General features: G+C 40.3%; 1 protein-coding gene across 9 annotated transcripts in view; it reads left to right on the top strand.

The window, feature by feature from the left end:
- myo6a (myosin VIa) overlaps window positions 1-21,475 on the top strand; it is a 167,087-nt gene that overhangs the window by 143,256 nt on the left and 2,356 nt on the right. For 7 of the 9 annotated variants that reach the window (XM_049479598.1, XM_049479596.1, XM_049479582.1 and 4 more), the window contains 3 exons: window positions 5,196-5,327; window positions 11,801-11,827; window positions 20,385-20,603. In XM_049479598.1, coding sequence (XP_049335555.1) covers window positions 5,196-5,327; window positions 11,801-11,827; window positions 20,385-20,603 — 378 coding nt within the window. The remainder of the gene's footprint in view (window positions 1-5,195; window positions 5,328-11,800; window positions 11,828-20,384; window positions 20,604-21,475) is intronic. The other 2 variants (XM_022665059.2, XM_022665044.2) reach the window with 1 other exon arrangement.

The raw sequence follows: 21,475 nt of genomic DNA, 5'->3' as shown, positions 1-21,475 counted from the left end.
GGTAATTTTAGCTCCCAAATCAGATCGAAAAATCACAGAAATATTGACTGATCGCTGATCAAGTAAGTATTTTGGCTAAAAAATTGTCCGATCAGTCTTTCCATCTTTAATTAGAAGTAGTGTGTGTTCAATGTAAACCTCTACCTCACCCTACCTCTGTCTTGTGGCCATAGTCTAAAGCTTGGGGAGCGCCCACTGTTTCTGCAAGCATGTAATACAATTTAAGCTTGCTGTTAATCAGGAAGTTTTTGCAGCTTTTTTGATATGTTTATCATAAAATCTTGCGATAACAATAAAAGTATGCCTTGCAAGGATTTATTGGTTCATGATCAGTGAACAGACAGTCGAAACGTGTTTAGCGTTTTGTCCTCAGTTAGAAAATGCTGGTGGAGCTGAAGGTGGAGGGAAACTGTGCTGCTGATGGTCTATCCCTTGTTGCTATGGGCTACCAACAGTGCTCTCCCTTGCGCCCTCTCTCCCTACCTCTGCTTTTTTGTTTTTTTATTTATTGAAGGCTATCTGTAGTCCACTACACTTGATGATTATCATCAAGCACTGTATCACTGGAGTCGTTCTGGGAAAATTTATTGCCATTTCACTACTCCTTTTGCTTGTGGAGAAAAAAAAACAGGACCTTCCTTTTCGTGCTCGTTTTTTCACTCACTTACTGAGTTGTCACTAGTGATGTCTGAGCTTGTGAGCATGCTCAGACAGCCAACAAGTCATGACCCAGTTCGGCTCTACACTCACACTTAAATCTGGCCCACATTCCAATACAGAATAATGGAATTGACTTTGTCTGGATTCCGATACAGTTCTAGAAAGCTAAAAAGGCTGTATGAACATTTCACATGGTTGATTGTATGTGGGACACATGTGGACAAGACTTTAAGTGCCATGATAAATCTGAAGCTGTTTTGTCCCTTAATACATCTGCCATTGCTATAACTGACCCTTAAGTGTTGTAAGTGGGCCATGTTTGCCACAGAATCGTCTGCTAAACCGGGTGTTTAATGAACGAGAAAAGAAAAAAAACACACACACCTGGTAGAGAGATGACCACAGTCCTTCAGCTGATGATCAGTCGCAATTTGCACCACTAGACTACTACTAAACTCTAAATCAGAAAAAATGGGACAATATTAAAGCATTAATAATTATTATTTTTATAATAACAGTAAAACTGTTGTATTCCTTGTTTATTTAATTGCAGTACTTATTGCTATACAGTACACTGCTATACATTTCAAAAACAGTTTGGGATGGTAAAGCATTAACCACTCCTATAATGCCTCCTGTTATTCTCACAGCATTTAAAAGATGTTTGACACCAAGTGATTAAGTGATTTAGGTGTTATTTTATCCCATTCTTCTTGCAAATGCATCTTAAAGGTCTCATTCCATTGTTTTTCAATTCATTTTAAACAGTCTAGTTGTGGTCTCTAGTATGAATGAATGCCATGTGAGACGTCTTTTGTGAAAAAAGTTAAGTTAAAAGTTTAGTTCATTGAATTGGCTCTTGCTCATGAATATTCATACATGCAAATATGTCACCTCTGATTGGCTAATAGCACTGCAGCAGAGAACACCTACCTGCCTTCCTCCTACAGTCAATTTTACAGCTCTAAAACTCAAAGGACAAAATGTTTTCAGAGATACAGCCTTAGTTATAAAGATAAGCACTGAGTGCTGAGTAAAGCGACCCCGCGGCCGAAATATGTTATCAATGCCACGTTGCGAGCGAATAACAATTCTTTCAGCTAAACTAACACTACTTGTGGCGTGAGGAGGCGGGGGAACCGTGGGTCCGCCCCACGCCGGAACTCACAGCCATGTCTGTCCCAGCCGGTGTGCATTCAGGACTGATTAAGCAGCCGGCTGGGACAGGTATAAAAACTCAGCCTCAGCTCACTGAGGAGAACTCTTGACTGGGGAGCTGAGGGCTGAGGCTGCACGGACCATTAGAACTAAACTAAAGGTCATTATACAGACTCTAGAGCCCCATTAGGGCTGAGTATGGTTATTTAAGTTGTTTTGGGTGTGGTGGAGGGCATTTTTAAGCCGAAATAAAGGTACGTTTTGAGTTTATTTACTCCCCGTGTCTGTGTTATCTGTGCGCTTCCTCCTTCCGGGTCACAGTGGTCACGCCCCCCTACCCCAGGGGCCTACCACAGTGGTGGAGAATGCGGGCACCGCCCCTTTTGGGCGGGGTCCAGTGACCTGGTTGGAAGGAAGCCGCGGAGTGGAGCACGGCACGGGGCTGTGGTGGACTCAAAGCGTGCCTTTGTTTGGCCGCCCGAAGCCACACCTCAGTTTTGTTTTGCCTTTTTTTTTTCCCGGAAACATAAATAAATTTATAATGCCTCGCGGGAGAAAAAAGGGGAGGCCCGCCCCCGGCTACTCACCGCCTCGCTGGTGTGACGCCGGGGAATTCCCCTTCGTCTCCATACTCCTCGAGCCAGAGCCCGCCCCCAGCTACTCTCCACCGCTCTGCAGCGGTGACGCTGAGGATTTCCCTTTCTCCTCCCTCCTGCCGGAGTGGCTCCGTCAGCGGTGGGAGGACGCCAGCGAGAGGCGGCTGCAGCAGCAGTGGGCGCCTCGCCCCGAACTCGGCTGGTGCGAGTGGTGTCTGAGCCCCAGACACCGGGAGGCCGAGTGTGCTCACACCGGCCCGGACTTCTGCTGCTGCTGCGTCGGCCCGGAGGAGGAGGACGAGTTCCGCGCCTCTCTGCCCGGGCCACAGTCCGACTCCGCCCCGCCTCTCCCGCGAAACTCTTCGGCGGCCGAGTCGGAGTCGTGGAGGGGGGAGAACGGCCCTGACAAGAGCGAGGCCGAGCCAGCCGCCGCGCTACCGAGAGCCGCCGCGCTACCGAGAGCCGCCGCTCACCCAGCCCCGGAGCTACCGAGAGCCGCCGCTCATCCAGCCCCGGAGCTACCGAGAGCCGCCGCTCATCCAGCCCCGGAGCTACCGAGAGCCGCCGCTCATCCAGCCCCGGAGCTACCGAGAGCCGCCGCTCATCCAGCCCCGGAGCTACCGAGAGCCGCCGCTCATCCAGCCCCGGAGCTACCGAGAGCCGCCGCTCATCCACCTGTCCCGGTGCCCCGAGCAGCCGCTCCACCCGTCCCGGTGCCCCGAGCAGCCGCTCCACCCGTCCCGGTGCCCCGAGCAGCCGCTCGACCCGTCCCGGTGCCCCGAGCAGCCGCTCGACCCGTCCCGGTGCCCCGAGCAGCCGCTCGACCCGTCCCGGTGCCCCGAGCAGCCGCTCGACCCGTCCCGGTGCTGCCGAGAGCCGCCGCACCTCCCGCCGCGGGGCTGCCGAGAGCCGCCGCACCTCCCGCCGCGGGGCTGCCGAGAGCCGCCGCACCTCCCGCCGCGGGGCTGCCGAGAGCCGCCGCACCTCCCGCCGCGGGGCTGCCGAGAGCCGCCGCACCTCCCGCCGCGGGGCTGCCGAGAGCCGCCGCACCTCCCGCCGCGGGGCTGCCGAGAGCCGCCGCACCTCCCGCCGCGGGGCTGCCGAGAGCCGCCGCTGCGCGAGGCTGGGGGACTAAGGCTGGGAGGTGGGCTGCCATCTCCACGGGCCTCTCTCTGGAGGGGGGGGCCCAAGCGAACGAACTGCATCCCCCGCTCTCCTCACCCCGCCTCTCTTCGTTCGCTCCAGTCACCAGGTCACGCCTCACCTTCGACCCTGGTGGCTGGAAGCTTAGGGGGAGGGACTGTGGCGTGAGGAGGCGGGGGAACCGTGGGTCCGCCCCACGCCGGAACTCACAGCCATGTCTGTCCCAGCCGGTGTGCATTCAGGACTGATTAAGCAGCCGGCTGGGACAGGTATAAAAACTCAGCCTCAGCTCACTGAGGAGAACTCTTGACTGGGGAGCTGAGGGCTGAGGCTGCACGGACCATTAGAACTAAACTAAAGGTCATTATACAGACTCTAGAGCCCCATTGGGCCATAATTATGGTTTAAGTTATTTTGGGTGTGGTGGAGGGCATTTTAAAGCCGAAATAAAAGGTAAGTTTTGAGTTCATTTACTCCCCGTGTCTGTGTTATCTGTGCGCTTCCTCCTTCCGGGTCACAGTGGGTACGCCCCTAACCCCAGGGGCCTACCACATACTAAAATGCGGTAATTCTCTGTATGGGGAGTTTCACCATGTTGAAGCCCCAGAGTCCGCTCTATATCATAAAATTCGACCGAATGGCCGTCGCTTTGACTGGTGTTTTGTCGAGTTGTGCTACCTTGTCAAACCGTGCTCCCCTAGTGGTTATTTAAGGTATCATTAAAAAACACAAAAAGACAGGATTTGGCCTCTTGCTAGATGCGGTTCTTTTCCTGATTGACTCGTTTTTCTGAATATTTTCTTTTACTAGCTACTGCAGACAATGGAGGCTGAGAAACAGTTTCATATGCAGCCTCATAAACAACTCATAGAGACGTACTGTATTTCACAAAGAACAAGAAGAAGGGATTTTAGGGATACGTGACCTTTAAGGTGTGTAACAGTATGGGGTTATCATTTTTAGTTCCGAAATTCTCCACCCAAACTCTACTGGAGACAGATTAGGACTGCAGGCACTCTAGTCCCATATCCATTCTGCCTTTTTCCTGCAACCATTGCTTTGAATTGTATAGAGCATATGTTTACATAAGACCTCAGTGTACATTTCTGGATTAATGCTTCACTGCAGAAGTGTACTGACTCAAACCCTATACATGACTTTTGTATGTGTTGCTAATAACAGTCATCATTTGTCATAAGATTTAGACATCAAAATGGTTTAGACATCTGGTTCCTCTGTGGACAATTCTGACAATTTATTTTTTATTTTGCATCTTAACCAATAAACTGAGCAGAAAAATAAAATATACAAAAATCAGCCACAAGTTTCGGTGAGAATGGATGCCTTCCTAGGGTTCATACAGACACATTCTATTTGTTTATTTTACTTCTTAACCCATAAACTTAGCAGAAAAAAAACTTTTAACGCAAAGAGAATGTAGGGGACATAATCTCAGTCTGCTGGCTTTCAATTCCGAGTGCAGCGGAGATCTAGAAGTCTGCTCTGTTTGTGTGTCTCTCTCTCTCTCTTGTCTCGCTTCAGTGTGTGCTCATCTGTGTTTGACCTTTGCCAGACAGCGAAAGCTCAATTTGCTGTCTGTCTGATCTGGCTTTTCTGTCTTTTTCCACCTCTTCGCAGACATCGAGTTGTTGGCAGCCTGCAGGGAGGAGTTCCACCGCAGGCTGAAGGTCTACCACGCCTGGAAGTCCAAGAACAAGAAGCGCAACACTGAGACGGAGCAGAGAGCGCCCAAATCAGTCACGGATTTCGGTGAGAACGGAAACCTTCCTAGGGTTTATACAGACACACACCTGAGAATAAAGAGATATGGCAGTGGCAAATAATTAATGAAGTTGATTAAGAAAAAAAAGTTTACAAATAACATGATACAGGTTAGGATTTGAATTCAGTAATTTGTCTATGAAACACACAAGATGGATAAACTTTCTCAACATCTGTTGTCCTTTTTCCCTGATAATCTGCATGTTTACACAGCAAGAAGGTCAGCTGCTGTTTTCAAGAGCCAAAAATATGAGTGAATAAATATGGGTTTTGCCAGAGACTTTTATACTCTGAAATTAGTTTAGAGGAGCACCTATAAAAACCACCCCTAGGCATTAGGCATTTATTTATTCACCTTAGGTATTAAGCATTGTTATTAATTATAGAACTCTTAAAAGTATAAGTTCCTTGTAGAATTTTTAGAGGTTCTAAAAACTGAAACTGTGGGGGAACCCAGTAAATCTTATTTAAAGCAAGTTTTAAAGCACCTAAAGAGTAGGGGTGTGCCATATCTTATCATACGCAATAATATCGCAACATTTTTTTGAGTATCATGAACGATATTATACCCTGAAATATCATGCCATATCACCCATTCCTAATTATCACATCAGAGTACTACTTTTTTGCTGTTTTTAGCAAAATAAAAAAATCACACTGTTCTCATTTCCCATTATATATCTAAAAGAGACAGATTATATTGGTCCAGTATAATTTATTTTACTTTAATCGTGGATATATGGAGATATTTAGAGTTCATTATTAGTATCATGACATTCTGGATGAATAACTTTAGTTACAAATCTGATAAACCATATCATATCATATGCAATAATACTTTTCATTTTGTTACAGTAGTAAATCCTTGAAAGATTTTTTTTAATGGACTATCGTGATATTATTTTAGGGCCATATCGCCCACCCGTACTAAGGAGGTCATCACAGGCGACTGTTAGCTGATTTATTGGAGTTGGTGATGTGGTCCACTATTGATGCTGCATTAGCAGATTATTAAAAAGAACTTATCCAAAGAGACACGTGCTATTCTTTACCCTTCTTTCATTAATTTTAATAAATAAAATCAAATTCACCCATTTATTACAATGTAATTAAGTTCTAAAGTATTTACAAGCTTTTGTTTCTCCTGTTTATAAATAGTATGAGCTAAAAGCAGAGTTTACATTTTCTCTTGTAGCCGAGACTTAATGATGTAGATATGATAATACAATGAATCACTCTCACATACTTTCTATGCATGTTACTTAACCAAAATCTAAATGTGATAGGTTGTGCCCCACCCTGCCATATGTCTCTGTAGTCACACAGTAATCACAGCGTTCTTAGCAACAAATTTGGAGACACTTTTGTAGTACTGTCTGTGTGAGCTTAGATCTAGATAGTGGGTATGTGGATGTACGGTTTGTGTTCGTGTACATGTTCACACAGTTTATTTTAGTAACTTTCTCTTGCCATTAAACGCTTAAGACTGTTTTTGACCATCTGTCGACATGGCAGAGTTCTCTTTTCACTTCTGCATCCAGAAACGCTGATGACTCTCCCCAGACACACACACACACACACACACACACAAGAACATACTCTTACAGTCTTCTCTTTCCCAGACTTGCTGTACTTAAACATTCTTTCCTGTTTAACTGTTTGAACCAAGAGCCACTTAGGACTCTTCATGTATTCTGAATAATTCAGTAGCTGCTGCTGCAGAGCTGAATTGTGAGTTTTGCAGGTACAAGCCTCATGACTGTAAACTGAGACGCGGAGAATTAAACTGTTAACATGCCTTAGCCTGAGAAAGACCTAGAAGTGTAGAAAATACATAAATCAATGTTCTGCAGTACAATTACATATTTACGGTACTGTGCAAAAGTTTCAGGCACCAAAACAAATAACAGTAATCCATTTATCTCAGCAATATAAGTGTTATTACCTGAAAGAAGCACCACATATGATTTAAAAAAAGATGCAAATAAACATACATACAGTAAAGCATAACAAGCAATTCTCATTTTAACTAAGTATAAGTGTTATATCCTGTGAGTCAAGCTGTAGAACAATGTTTAGTTCCAAATTTCTCCTGGATGTTCATCAGCCAACATGTGTATATTATGTTCAGTTCCATCAGCAGCTCACCTGATTTACCAAATGTACCAATTTACCAAACCATGTGTTGATATAATGAGAACTATAAAAAAATAACTCTGTTAAACTCAGATGAGGAGAGATTAGGAGACGTTTTAAGGAAAACAGGGCTTTAAAAGCGCTGCTTTTTGTAAAATTGCTGTTCGTATTTATTGTAATGCTGTAATGTGTTTTACTGAACTAATAAACACTTATTCACAGATAAGAAGCTTTTTCTTTACTGAAATTCCCACAGGTGCTTAAAACATTTGCACAATACTATACATATATCACATATACTATACTATCACATATACTATACTATATCACTCTCTACTCCAGCTTGAATACCTTCAAATCAGTTATAGGAATCAACTCCAAAGTTTGCATGGTGAACGTAGATAGTTTGTGACTCAAACTTTCAAATTAGAAAGTGCAGGATATGATGAACACTTTTTACAGTTTACAGTCATTAAAATCTAATTAAAACACCTATTTTGAAGGCCTTTCATTGATATTACTTCATGAAATATGAAAATAGTTTATGTAATGCCTGAGTGGAAGACCTTGAGATTTGGATGTTTAATTCCAGGCATGTTTAATTAAAGTTCGAAAATTAGCGGTGGCTGATTTTAAATGTGTCACATGAATTATGTGCTAGCCTTCTCTCTCCTGGTGTTGGGGGCATTACTAGTGATAGGGGGTTTGGTCATTGGCCTTCCAAATTGGTGAAAAATGGGTTACAATTGAAGATAAATATTTAAAAAAGAAACCAACATAAAGGAAGCATTTTGATCAGATGTAGAAGCTGCTATCAGCAGAGAGTAATATCAGAACACCTCCCTCCAGCCCATAAGCCCTTGCCGCCTTCCTGTCCCCGCTGCCTGAAGTCACCATGGTGACGCACTGGTGCACGCTCCACTGTTGTTATTAACAGAGCGCGGCTAAAGCTGCCTGACTCATCTCTGAGGAGACAAGCAAGGACAGATAATGGGGCCTTATGGGCCATAATGCGTGTCAGAGAGGTAAAACGCACTCTAAACCAGTGCCTGCACATCAAATACCAGTACAGCCAGCTGAGAGGTGCTGCACACAGCTCTCCCTCCCTCTCCATTCATATTCCTTTATGGCGCAGATATCTTTTATTGCTGTGTGACTTGTCAGTGCCGTAGAACTCAGTACTTAAAGACAAGCTCGCAATATAGGATCGTATTCATGCAGCACAGATAATATGTATATGCAGCTCTGGAAAAAAAAATAAGAGAGCACTTAAAAAGTATGAGTTTCTTTGATTTTACCAAATTGAAAACCTCTGGAATATAATCAAAATGGATGATCACAAGCCATCAAACCAAGCTGAACTGCTTGGATTTTTGCACCAGGAGTGTAAAGCATAAAGTTATCCAAAAGCAGTGTGTAAGGAACTGGTGGAACTGTGATTAAAAACCAGGGTTATTCCACCAAATATTTATTTCTGAACTCTTAAAACTGTATTAATATGAACTTGTTTTCTTTGCATTATTTGAGGTCTGAAAGCTCTACATCATTTTTGTTATTTCAGCCATTTCTAATTTTCTGCAAATAAAATCTCTAAATGACCAAATTTTTATTTGGAATGTGAGAGAAATGTTGTCTGTAGTTTATAGAATGAAACAACAATGTTCATTTTATTCAAACATAAACCTATAAATAATAAATTCAGAGAAACTGATTCAGAAACTGAAGTGGTCTCTTAATTGTTTCCAGAGCTGTATTTACAATATTCTTTTAGAGTAGTTAGTTGTTGTTAAGTGGTTGACTGTAGCCAAACTATTTACAGTGGTATTAATTGAAATCATTAGTCTACAACACACATATAGAGAGATACAGACACTTTAGGGCGTTTTCACACCTGTAGTTTGTTTCTATGGTCCAAATTAGTTGATGAGTACATTTACTTGGAGCGTTTCCTTCCTCTGTTTGGTTTGGTTTCACATAGGCACAAACCTAAACATACTAAAATGCACACCAATAAACCATGTGAGCACATTGTCTCCTCTGATTGGTCAGAATTGTCTGCCGTGGGAGCAAGAAAGTAAATACAGTGAAAAGATTCGAAGATTTGATAGCTGGGTCATAGCAAAACCAGATTAAGGTCGTTTTAATCCGGTTGTTTTAATCCGTACTCGAGCGTGATTACTGTTTTCACACCTGCTCAAACAAACCAGAGTCCGTTTTAACCATTACTGTTAATAGTGCTGGTGTGAAAACTCCCTTAGACATCTTATTCACTAACCAAATTCACAGTTGAATCTATACAGATCTACATATTGAATGTTTAAATGTTAACACTAGTGAGAAAGTCTTACGAAGCCCTAATGTCTCTTTCTTTTATTAATATGAAGGTTTTGGCCCAAAACCTTTCAAAACATGTGTAGCATATCACCTGGGAAAAGGGGCGTGGCCATGATGACCAAGTTCTAAGCTGAACACAGAGAGAACACAGGTTCAGAAAATTTCTAAATGGTATTAAATTCAGTTCAATTCATCTTTATTGTCATTAAACATGGGAAATTAGTGCAAAAACAAAACACAAGGTACATAGACAGGAAGTACAGTAGACAACAGACAGCTGTGTCTGTGCAGTTTAGCGAATGCAAAAAATAACAGTCCCATAAGTCACTTGGTTGTAGTGCTCACCTCACAAACTCTTGCTCCCTGTGTGAGGGGACTGGGCTGGCTCTGATTTGCTCCATCTGGGGCTTGTTGTCCGCATCAGCCCCAGGTGTTCTTCACACAGGAAAGAAAAAGTATATTGTAAAACAGTGCATTCATAACAACAACAGTGTGATAACAGCTGTGTGATTGTAGCTTTTGCAAGCATTTCACACCAAGCCACTGTATATAAGTATAGAAATGTGCTAATATTTAGAAATTCAGGGGGATTTCCCCTTGAATGACCTTAGGATACTAGGGAATATGCTAGTTCTGAGCAGTCTTTAGAAATAAATCATGAAGAAAAGGTCCTAAAATGAGATTTTTCGGGGTATGTATGGGTTTGCTGAGAAAAAAAAAAAACAGGTATGTGATGGGGTTAGGGACACCTAGACACACTTTCACAAGGTACAAAAGGAGCTCATCAAAATCAAGAACTACTCATCTTACCTCTTTGATCAGCAGGTATCACACAAATGGTGTACATGGATACTTGTGGTACTAAAATAGCGAATAATACAAATACTCACGTGTTTCTTTGCCTAGTTTAGTGGTTCTTCTCTAGGCTGGACCATGTACAATGGTTGGATAATGAAACTGATACACCTGTCATTTTAGTGTGGGATGTTTCATAACTAAATTGAAGCAGCCTGGTGGCCAATCTTCATTAATTGCACATTTCACCAGTAAGAGCAGAGTGTGAAGGTTCAATTAGTAGGGTAAGAGCACAGTTTTGCTCAAAATATTGCAATGCACACAACATTATGGGTGACATACCAGAGTTCAAAAGAGGACAAATTGTTGGTGCACGTCTTGCTGGTGCATCTGTGACCAAGACAGCAAATCTTTGTGATGTATTAAGAGCCACGGTATCCAGGGTAATGTCAGCATACCACCAAGAAGGACCAACCACATCCAACAGGATTAACTGTGGATGCAAGAGGAAGCTGTCTAAAAGGGATGTTCGGGTGCTAACCTGGATTGTATCCAAAAAACATAAAACCACGGCTGATCAAATCACGACAGAATTCAACGTGCACCTCAACTCTCCTGTTTCCACCAGAACTGTCCGTCGAGACAATTAATTATTGTGGTCTAAAACCAGGTGTTTCAGTTTCATTGTCCAATCCCTGTATATTTTCCCTGTAATGACAAAGCCTTATATGGAAATGCTCCAGAATGCTTTTTTATTAATCATTTTCCAATTTAAAATTAACCCCTTAAAATGCCCCACAGGTGTAGGTGATACAAAAGCCTTTCATTCTGTATGTTTGAAAATTATATTGATTTAAAAGTGAGACTATTTTATGATTTTATTCATTATATTTTATATCAGATTTACTTAAATACTTTATATATTTTCTATTACAATTATCATTTTCAGTAACGTTCCTTATCAAACATGAAAGCTTCCTATGTAATGCTTGAATAGAAATCCTCAAGACCTCAAGATGTGTTTTAACCCCTTGTGCTTAAAGTGTTGAATCAGGTGCTTTACATTCCTTTCCATTATTTGTGATATTGTAGTTTTGTTCTTGATGTTCTTGTTTGTGTCTATTGAAGCTCTTTATATGGAACACACACACCATGTGATGCTGAAAGTGCGTAACAGACAGCTTGTTTGTTTGCAGATCTCCCCCAACATGCGAGAAAAGAGCGTAAGTGCTACTCGATGGTAACGTAACAGCACTAACAGCCGAGCCACTCCAGGCTCTTAATAACTGCTCCAACACCCTCTCCTCCCTCCCCGCTGCTACTGGTTCACAGGCTTCTCCTGGACTTAGACCCCTTCCCCTCCCCTCCTGCTGGAAATCAGTCTGTGCTCATATGGGCTCTTAGAAAGTTGGTGAAAGGAAGTGAATGCGCTGCTATGTAGCTCATTATCTGTCAAAAAAAAAAAAGCTGTATGTATGTGTGCATTTGGGTCAGAAAAGTAGACAGAAGGAAAGTTAAAGACCGCTAAACTCTCTACAGGTTTCTTCAAAGAAGTCATTATGTGTTAAAATCGAGGTTCTTACGGCATTTAATGGGGTGCTCTCTCTCTCACCAATGGCAGATTTAGCGCCTTTACAACCAGCCCACGACAAAAGCCTATTCTGAGCTAATTTTCTCGTTTGCAGCTACTAGTCTGTAATTTCATTTCTGTCCAGATCAGCCCTGTTAGTGTTTTTCCCCTCTGAGAAATGTACAGGCAGTGAATTTCCTGCTCTGATTATTTTAGCCCCCTCTAGATTCACATCTCAAAAACATCCCATCATAATTCTCCTAATTTGTCATCTTACTTTGGAAAAAAGACCCAAAGCACAAATACATGCTAAACACTTTTTCTGAAGGCTCGTTAATAGGCCGATCAAAGTGAAAGCTTAAGCTATAATGCTGCATTGCATTCCCAATGTGTACAGTGATGACAAATAGTCTTTTTGTCAATTTTAAGTAGTTTTTTTTTTTTATTATTATTATTTTTTTTAATAATTCAATTGAATTTATAGGTATATGAGCTTCAGTATATTATCAGGAGCATAAAGAAATACTCAACCTGAATACACTAAACACTTAACGCACCCTAAATCAGGGGTCGGCAATAAGCGGCCCGCGGACCAAATGTGGCCAGCATCCATGAAACATCTGCGAGGTTGTTTAAAATATAATAAATGATAATGAAAAAATAATAATAAAATGCTTTTCTGGCCAGCTTTTGTTTTTACATTCCTCCCTGGTCTCTCTGTTGCGCACGGTGTGACTTTAGTTTCCGCTCGTTCTTGGACTCCCTATCTCCTTATAAGGGCGTGTCCTAATTCACTAGCCGGGGCAGCGGTACTGTATTGGCGACCCTGACGACATGTGTTCGATAGCACATGAGTAGTGTGGTGTGTTTATTTATTTATTGTTTCCTTTCTTCTTGAGTTTACCTGCTTTGAGATCAGCTGTTCTGCAATTGGGTTCAACAACCCACTGGACTGGAGAGCTACTAGTCTGTAGCACTCCATCCCATTTCACTTCATTTTCCAAAACAGATTTTTTTTGTGGCCCATCATGTAATGGCTTGGAAAATATCTGGCCTGTGGCCAAACTTAATTGCCGACCTCTGCCTAAAAATAAAGAGGCACTGATATTTATACCACTCATTTTGATCAAATTACCTTTTCTGACAATCAAAATGGTGATGATGAGTCAAAAATTACACAGTAACGGCTCGAACACACATATATTGCATATATGACAAATATTGACATATTTATCAGTCATGAATCATTTAAGACAAGATATAAAAAGAATAACCATTTCATAACATGGCATCTGTTAAAGTGGTTACCATCTGAATTAATATATTTTAAAGATTTTAGAGATTTGGATCATTTATGTTAAAAACGTTTGATTTCTAAAGGCAACTTTTTCATAATTTCAGAAAATGTCATTCAAAGCAGTTCAATTCAAAACTAATTAAAAATAACTTTTTGTTGCGTTTATTTTTTTTTTATGGTGTTATTTTGGTTGCTATGGTGATACTATATGTATTATCGTATATTGCCATTTCTCTGAGACAGTCTTTTGAGCTTTAAGTTATAACTTCCAGTCATGTTAACAAAGGGTAATGTGTGTTAAAGTGTCCCAAGACTATTTTGATGACTGTATTAACTTACATTTTTTTTTTTTTCTAAGAAATAATGCATAGTGATTATATGATCATATACCCCCTTGAGATTCAGGGTTCATAGAAAATATGATGGTCCTCCTGAAACACTTGTGCAATATTTTGTACATGCATAAAGAAACGTTAAACGTTAACATTATTACAGATATCCCACTGATAAATAAATGTAATCCATGTGGGCCTAAATCTCCCTAAAGTAAGTTTAGATGCTCCCAGTAGCATGAAATGATGAGCAAGACACTCTGGCTGGGCTGTGAGTGGGTGGATGCAGTAAATTATCCGAGCAAAATTACGGTGTTAATTTCCTTATTTTATAAGCTAATAGTCAGAGAATCTGTATAATCTGTATCATGGAATCTGGCATGCCTCTCTCATGCGCACAGGTGCATTTACATCTTTAGGCTTACCTCTATTTGACCTCTATTATCGCATGTTATTATTGCAGCAGGATTAAGAAATGGGCTATTAGCATGCCAGTATAGGATGCTTGATATTATTCTGAAGCAAGAAGCCGTTTTACCAAACAATGCTCAGAGCAGTGAGAGCGAGCCTACCTGTCCACAGCGTTAATAGCTGGATCTATTGATCTTGACAGAAATATAATGGGTTTATGGACCCACCAAAAAGTGGTGGCCAAATGGCCCCGATTTGATTAAATTGCGTTTAGATGCTCTCTGCGCTCTTGTTACGACCGTGGGAGTGTGACGGGGGAGAGAAGTCCGCCGACTGATTGAAAGCGAAAACATCGTAATTGACTTCTTATTGGAGCACAAAGCCAAAGACTTGCTCAGGCATTCATAATCAAGTACTGATTATTGAGAGTGGCGTGAAATTAGGCAACTCAATTTCCTCATTGCCGCCGCGGCCCGAAGGAAAGCGCTGCAGCCGATGAGAACCCATTTGGCAGTGGAAATGAAGTTCTCAGAGCTCCGAGATTTGAGACGTTCCCCAGACCCAACGACGAAGCAGCCTGTGCTAGAGCTTATTTGTAGCAGTAAAGGTATTGGTGGCATATGTAGCAGTGGATATGAAAAAGGCTCTTTCTGTCCAAAACACTTCTTTGCCAAATGCTCCCTTGGGTGCTAGTGCTTGCCTGTGAATGCTGGCTGTGTGACAGTGTTCTGAGGAAGTGTAGAAACAGCATGTGGGCCACGGGGACGAAGCTTGTTATCTGAACTTTTGCGGCCCGTCTCTTTTCCATTTTCTGCTCCGTTTTTCATGTTCTTTGAACTGTCCTTTTGAATATGCTAATGTGGCATTTTTAAAAGATATTTTCACCAAGAAGAAAAAGGGTGGGGTGTTGAGGAAGCTCACGTCGAGCTGTTGACGCCTCCGTAGAAGTTCCTTCACTTTGTGGAGCCGCCGATTCGGTTAATGAGTAGAATCAAATCAGTAATGGAGCGGTAATCGACTTGACATTTCAGTCACTTTCCCGCAAGAAATGAAAAGACTGGACAACCCGTAATTCTTTCATTCAGCTGAGGTAATGCTGACACTTTAACGATGGGTTTGAGCTAAAGTGATGAGGTACGCTGCGTAGTGTTTGACTGCGGGACTGTATAATTACATTTATTACATATGACCTCCAATGTGACAAAACACATGGGTGAAAATTCAGGCTGACTGAAATGACCATACATTTATTAGACTGAATTAATAAATGTCAAAAATGATCATCTGTCACATTTAACGATTTTCATCTGGAACACATATGCTGGGCTGTACCCTTTAAGGGGCATTCCAGCCTGAAACTAGCTTTTAATATGTTATTTGTCACAATAGTTATTGTTCTTTAGAACAGCATTGCGTCCTTCAGCAACTTCAGAGAGCTTGTAGTTAAATATGCACTCTTAAGGACCTCTCTCCCCTTACTGATAAATCATTACCAAAGAGTTCTCCTGGTCTTTAGTATAGCAGTATATATAGTTCTATAGACTATTGTAGCATCCTTGTACAAATGTAGACTTGGTTACAATTTAATTTTTATTTAACACAAGTAAGACTATCCATAGCACTTGAGTAGTGGTGAGAAAGCGTGCTTGCTTTATTGTTCCATTATCTAAATGCAGAACATATTCCAGGGGGATTTCATGGTTAAATTCAATAACATTCATGACCACAGTGTATCTAATGAAAGCATATCTAATAAAGGAAATGCTGCAGTAATTAAGTTGAAGCATGACGCTGTAGATTCACCATAGTAATACAGTAAGCATACATTCAGATTATGCGTTAACTGTGAGAGATCACTAACAATTTCAGCATAAATGATCTACCCTTTCCTGCCTATTAAACGCTGATCCAAGCTTTCTAAATTTGTAGAAGCTTGTAGTTTAATATGCTGTGTTTCACTAAATATCCCTTGATTACTTCACAGGGCCTGTTTTCATGGATGTACATCTTAAGAACAGTTTTTTTTGTTTGTTTGTTTTAAGGATACATATTGTGGAGATTTTATTTTATTTTAAACTGTGCTCAACAGACTGTCCAGGATGTTTAGTTGACCTACCACAAATGCATAATTAAATATTCTCCTGATACTGTTGAAAAATCCACTGATAGGCCATTGGGAAAGACTCCTGTTAAAATATATTGGAGTAATACAGGCTAATTATGTGACATTATTGTATTGAATGTAATGCTAAGGCAAAGCACCTCGTGGACATGGATTGTAACTCATTCATTTTTAGCAGGCTGAATATACTCAAGAAGGGTTTAATTGTGATTTAATTGTTGTTGTCCTTGTTTATGGAACTAATCTGAAAAATACACAGTAATAGACAGAAACAGAAACTAGTAAAAATGAGTATCCCCAACCCATGTGGCATACAACACTTTATCATTCAATATTCAATAGCACCCTAATGTATCGTCCACACATTTCTTATGTTGACCATTCCTTATTTTATGGCTTTTTTTTTCATAATTATGATTTGGTTTTATGGCTAACATTGGTCAGAATAGCAAGCAGACAGGTTGCTACACTCATGTGGTCACAAAAAGTTCACAAACATACCTTTTAAAGCTAATCTTAAAATGTAATCTAAAATATATGAAGGCAAAACGATCAACATTTCAAACCTATTTAGTTTCAGTGAGCTATGAAAACAGTTCAGAAAATGTATTAGAGTAGTTATTTTAAAATTCATTTGTTGTGACTTTTCTCATTTGATTAAAAAAAGGTTACATTACTGGGTGGTGCTTGGTACTGTACAGAACATGTACAGTAACAGTCAAAGGTTTGGACACAATATTTGTTTTTTTGTTGTGTATTATTTACTACACTGTAGATTAATATTAAAGGCATAAAACTAAAAAGGAACATATATGCATAGGGGTAAAATGGTAGGTTTATATGGTACCAAAGTCCTGGTTCTGTGTATGCATTCTCATGGAGAATATGTGGTACATAGACAGCTCTGGGAAAAAAATAATAAGTTTCTCTGATTTTGCTATTTGTAGCTATTATAGGGTATTATAGGTCCAAAATCCCTTCATTTAGAGCATTTATTTGCAAAAAAAAAAGAGAAAAGGCTGAAATAACAATAAAGATGCAGGGCTTTCAGACATCAAATATTGTAAAGAAAACAAGTTTATATTTATAATGTTTTAAGAGTTCAGAAATCAATATTTGGTGGAATTACCCTGTTTTTTTTTTATCACAGTTTCCATGCATCTTGGCATGTTCTCCTCCACCCGTCTTGCACACTGCTTTTGGATAGTCAAGTCAAGAGTCAAGAGGCTTTTATTGTCATTACATCTGAGCACAGGTACACAGTGTAGTGAAATTACGTTCCTCTGGAACCATGGTACGACATGAAACAACAAGCAATAAAAGTGCAGGAGTGACGATGCAACATAAAGCTATAACACTAAATAAAAATAAATACAAAAGACAAGACAATTAAAAAGACAGGACAGTGCAGTACCGATACGGCATAATAAAGTGTATAGTGAGGATAAGGTGCAGAGATGTGTAACATACTGTAACATATAGAACATACAAGATCATAGCAGTTAGAGAGGTAGAGAGTTTATAGTTTATAGTTTTGTGCCACTTCTGGTGCAAAAGCACATATGGTAGTGGACAAAAAAGTGTTTGGCATCAACAAACACCTTACATATAAAAACCCAACCCAAGTTGTTTGTGACGAGTTGGAGCGCAGAGTGAAGATGCTACTTTGAAAATTCTAAAATGTAAAACATATTTTGGCTTGTTTATTCTATATGTGTGTCTTCATAGTTTTAATGTCTTTAAAATTAAAATTCAATGTAGAAAATAACACAAATAAAGAAAAAAAAAACATTATATGCGAAGAGCTCTGTCCAAGCTTTTGTAATGTACCCCTCAAAAGTACAGTGTGATCCTTAGGTCTAACTGCATCCCTTAAAAGTAGGGAAACCCAACTGTACAGGAATATAATACAAATGTTGTTTAACTTTAAGGTAATGGAAACAAACGTACATTTATGGACCAACTCTACACTCAATTAATATGTATATGGAGGATAAAATGCAAATATAATATAAATGCCAACATTATAAACCAACTACCCATTCATAGAGCTGCACACAAAATAATAAGGCACAGGTGTTTTTCCTACTGGCTTTTATTGCCTTGCACATTCTCAATTTTGAAGACTGACACCTCTTGAAGGATCTGCTTCTCCTAATATGCTATGAGAAGCAGGTACAGGCAGAGTGTGCCTCTCCACCTCTTCTTTTTGGCACACCATTCTTTTCTGCTTCAGTTTTTCAGTGTTTAGCTGTGGTGTGTGTAGCGCAGCTGTTTAAGAGCTATGGAATGATGCTGCTCATAATTGGATAGTCCTTAGGGTTTATGATTGCATCTGCATGAAAATATAGCAGCTTTGGGAAATGCCCATAAGGGTGAAATAGTAGGTTTATATGGTATGAAAGTCATGGTTCTGTGTATGCATGTGGTACATGTATAGCTCTGGGAAAAAATAAGTTTAAAATCATTTTTTTGTTCTGATTTTGCTATTTATAGGTTTATGTTTGAGTAAAATAACCATTGTTGTTTTATTTTGTAAACTATGGAAATTTCTCCCAAATCCCTTGATTTAGAGCATTTATTTGCAGAAAATGAGAAATGGCTGAACTAAAAAAAAAAAAAAAGATGCATAGGTTTCTGGCGTCAAATAATGCAAAAGAAAACAAGTTCATATTCATAACGTTTTAAGAGTTCAGAAATCAATATTTGGTGCAATAACCCTGGTTTTTAATCACTGTTTTTAAGCATCTTGGCATGTTCTCCTCCACCAGTCTTAAACACTGATTTTGGATAACTTTATGCCTTTACTCCAGGTGCAAAAATTTAAGCAGTTCAGCTTGGTTTTATGGCTTGTGATTGTCTACCTTCCCCTTGATTATATTCCAGTGTTTTTTAATTTGGGAAAATCAAAGAAACTAATAAATTTTCTCTCCTATTCCAGAGCTGTAGTTCACTAAAATAGGGCCCAAAGTGTGTTTATAATGAGATGCTTGCTCTATCATTTAAAGAGGGAAGCACAATCCAGTACATGAGCTTGTTTATACTAGAAGTCAAGCTATGATTGAGCTTTATTAATGTGTTTTTTATTGAAGATATGAACCAAATAAAGCACATCTAAAAACACAAAGGTGCAAATAATTGTCAGAATTTTATTATTTATAAAAATGTTTTATTGAGTAAGAATTAATACAGGAGCATGAAAAAGTTTAGCAACCCCTATTCTTAGTTGCAAGCTATTGTAACACATCAAGCTGAATTTAGCTCAAGTTAATATTGTCTTCAATGAAAATGAAACAAGAAACAAAAATATACCGAACCATGACTTTTGCATACTGTTCACTGCCTCTATGCTCGTTAAGCTATGAAAACTGGGCCCTGTTCCTTTCATTTTCCTTTCAGTCCTAGTAACAGAGTCTCTGTAGATGAACTACAACTGTGGCAGATCCCACACAGTTTGATTTAGGAAAGAGATTTAGTGTCCTTTGTTGGAGTAAAATGTTCCTCTGAAGTGATGCATCATTTTGCAGTTGGCCACATGCCCTCAAATACAGAACTCCAGGTCTGTGCCATTTGTCTCTTACAGTAATGTTTCAAAGCCAGTTTGTTTTACTCTGTGTATGTTTCCCCACATATTTCTCTGGATCTTCTGAATTATGAAATTATACATTCAGCACTGGTGTATAACATCACCAGCTGCTCAAATTGTAGGCCACTGCTGCCAAAGTCACTTGACTTCTACCCACAGATTTTACAGCTTTTTCTCTCTTTTTAAAATCATCTGTTATCCCACTTATCATTCTGTAAACATGTAACACTTCTGATTTTTTTTTCAGCTTTTTAAGTAAATTGTAGAGTTGTAGCATAATCATTATGATATATCATTATGAAAAACACAGATTTAATCACTGATTTTAAACTTCCATAGTTTCCATTGTTTCTGAAGTCAGTCAAATAGTGCCCTAGATCCAGGGCTTCTCCAGTGGCAAACTTCAAAATGATGATGTAACATTCTCGTGAAGCCTTTATAACAATGTCTCTGCTCCTACAGCCCAGCAGAATGCACCTCCACCCATCCCCACACGGCAGCATGAGATCCTGATGAACCGGCAGCAAAGATATTTCCGTATCCCCTTCATCAGACCAGGAGATCAGTACAAAGACCCCCAGAACAAGAAGAAGGGCTGGTGGTACGCCCATTTCGACGGTCCCTGGATTGCCCGGCAAATGGAGCTACACCCAGAAAAACAGCCAATAATACTGGTGGCAGGTGAGCAGAGAATTGGAATCAGTGAGTCCCCCATTTGTTTTATTTATTATCTACACCTATTGACTACATTATCAGAAACATGTACCTTGAACTTCCTTCCCCTCAGTGACCACTTTATTAGAAACACTCCCAATGAACTTCCACTCAATGGACCTCCTTATTAAAACACCTACCTTGAACTTCCAGTAACCGCCCACTTCATTACAAATAACGACCTTCTACCTCCACTTACTGACCACTTTATTAGAAACACACACAATGGACTTCGATCAATGACCACCTTAATAAATCACTTACTACCTTGAACTTCCACAAACTGACTACTTTTATTGGGACCGACTGTGGAATTTATCAGAAACATTGAAATTGACCTTTCGCCCACTTTAATAGAAATAAGTACTTTGTACTTCCATTTACTGCCCACTCGATTAGTACAAAACACCTGTTTTGCACTTTAACTTCTTCTGCTCCTCTCAAACCCTTCTTTAAAGGAGAACTCTGGTGTAAAATAAATTTTGGGTGTATTAAACGTGATAAAAAGTACTTACCTTTGTTGAAAAGCCAACCTCCGCTTTCCTGCAGCTTTCTGAAATCCAGTATTTTGTGCATTTGGGGCTTTTAGAATGAGTAAGACGGAGAAAAGTTTGAGATAAATCGCTTTTTACACTGGCTCAAAGTAGCTCCTTACCGCATTGCTAGAATCAAGAGAGCCCAGACAATACATTTAAAACATTAAAACTGCACAAGAAGTTTATTAAAAGCTGCTGTGTACATCCCGTTGCAAAGGTTAATCTCCGGGGGCCAACAGCTTAAGTTTAAGTCACAATAAATCAATTGTCGAGCACGAACAAATAGGTAGGATAGTTGAGCAG

The sequence above is a fragment of the Astyanax mexicanus genome, chromosome 1, assembly GCF_023375975.1.
Source record: "Astyanax mexicanus isolate ESR-SI-001 chromosome 1, AstMex3_surface, whole genome shotgun sequence".
Lineage (NCBI taxonomy): Eukaryota > Metazoa > Chordata > Actinopteri > Characiformes > Acestrorhamphidae > Astyanax > Astyanax mexicanus.
This window is presented reverse-complemented; position numbering and strand designations above follow the sequence as displayed.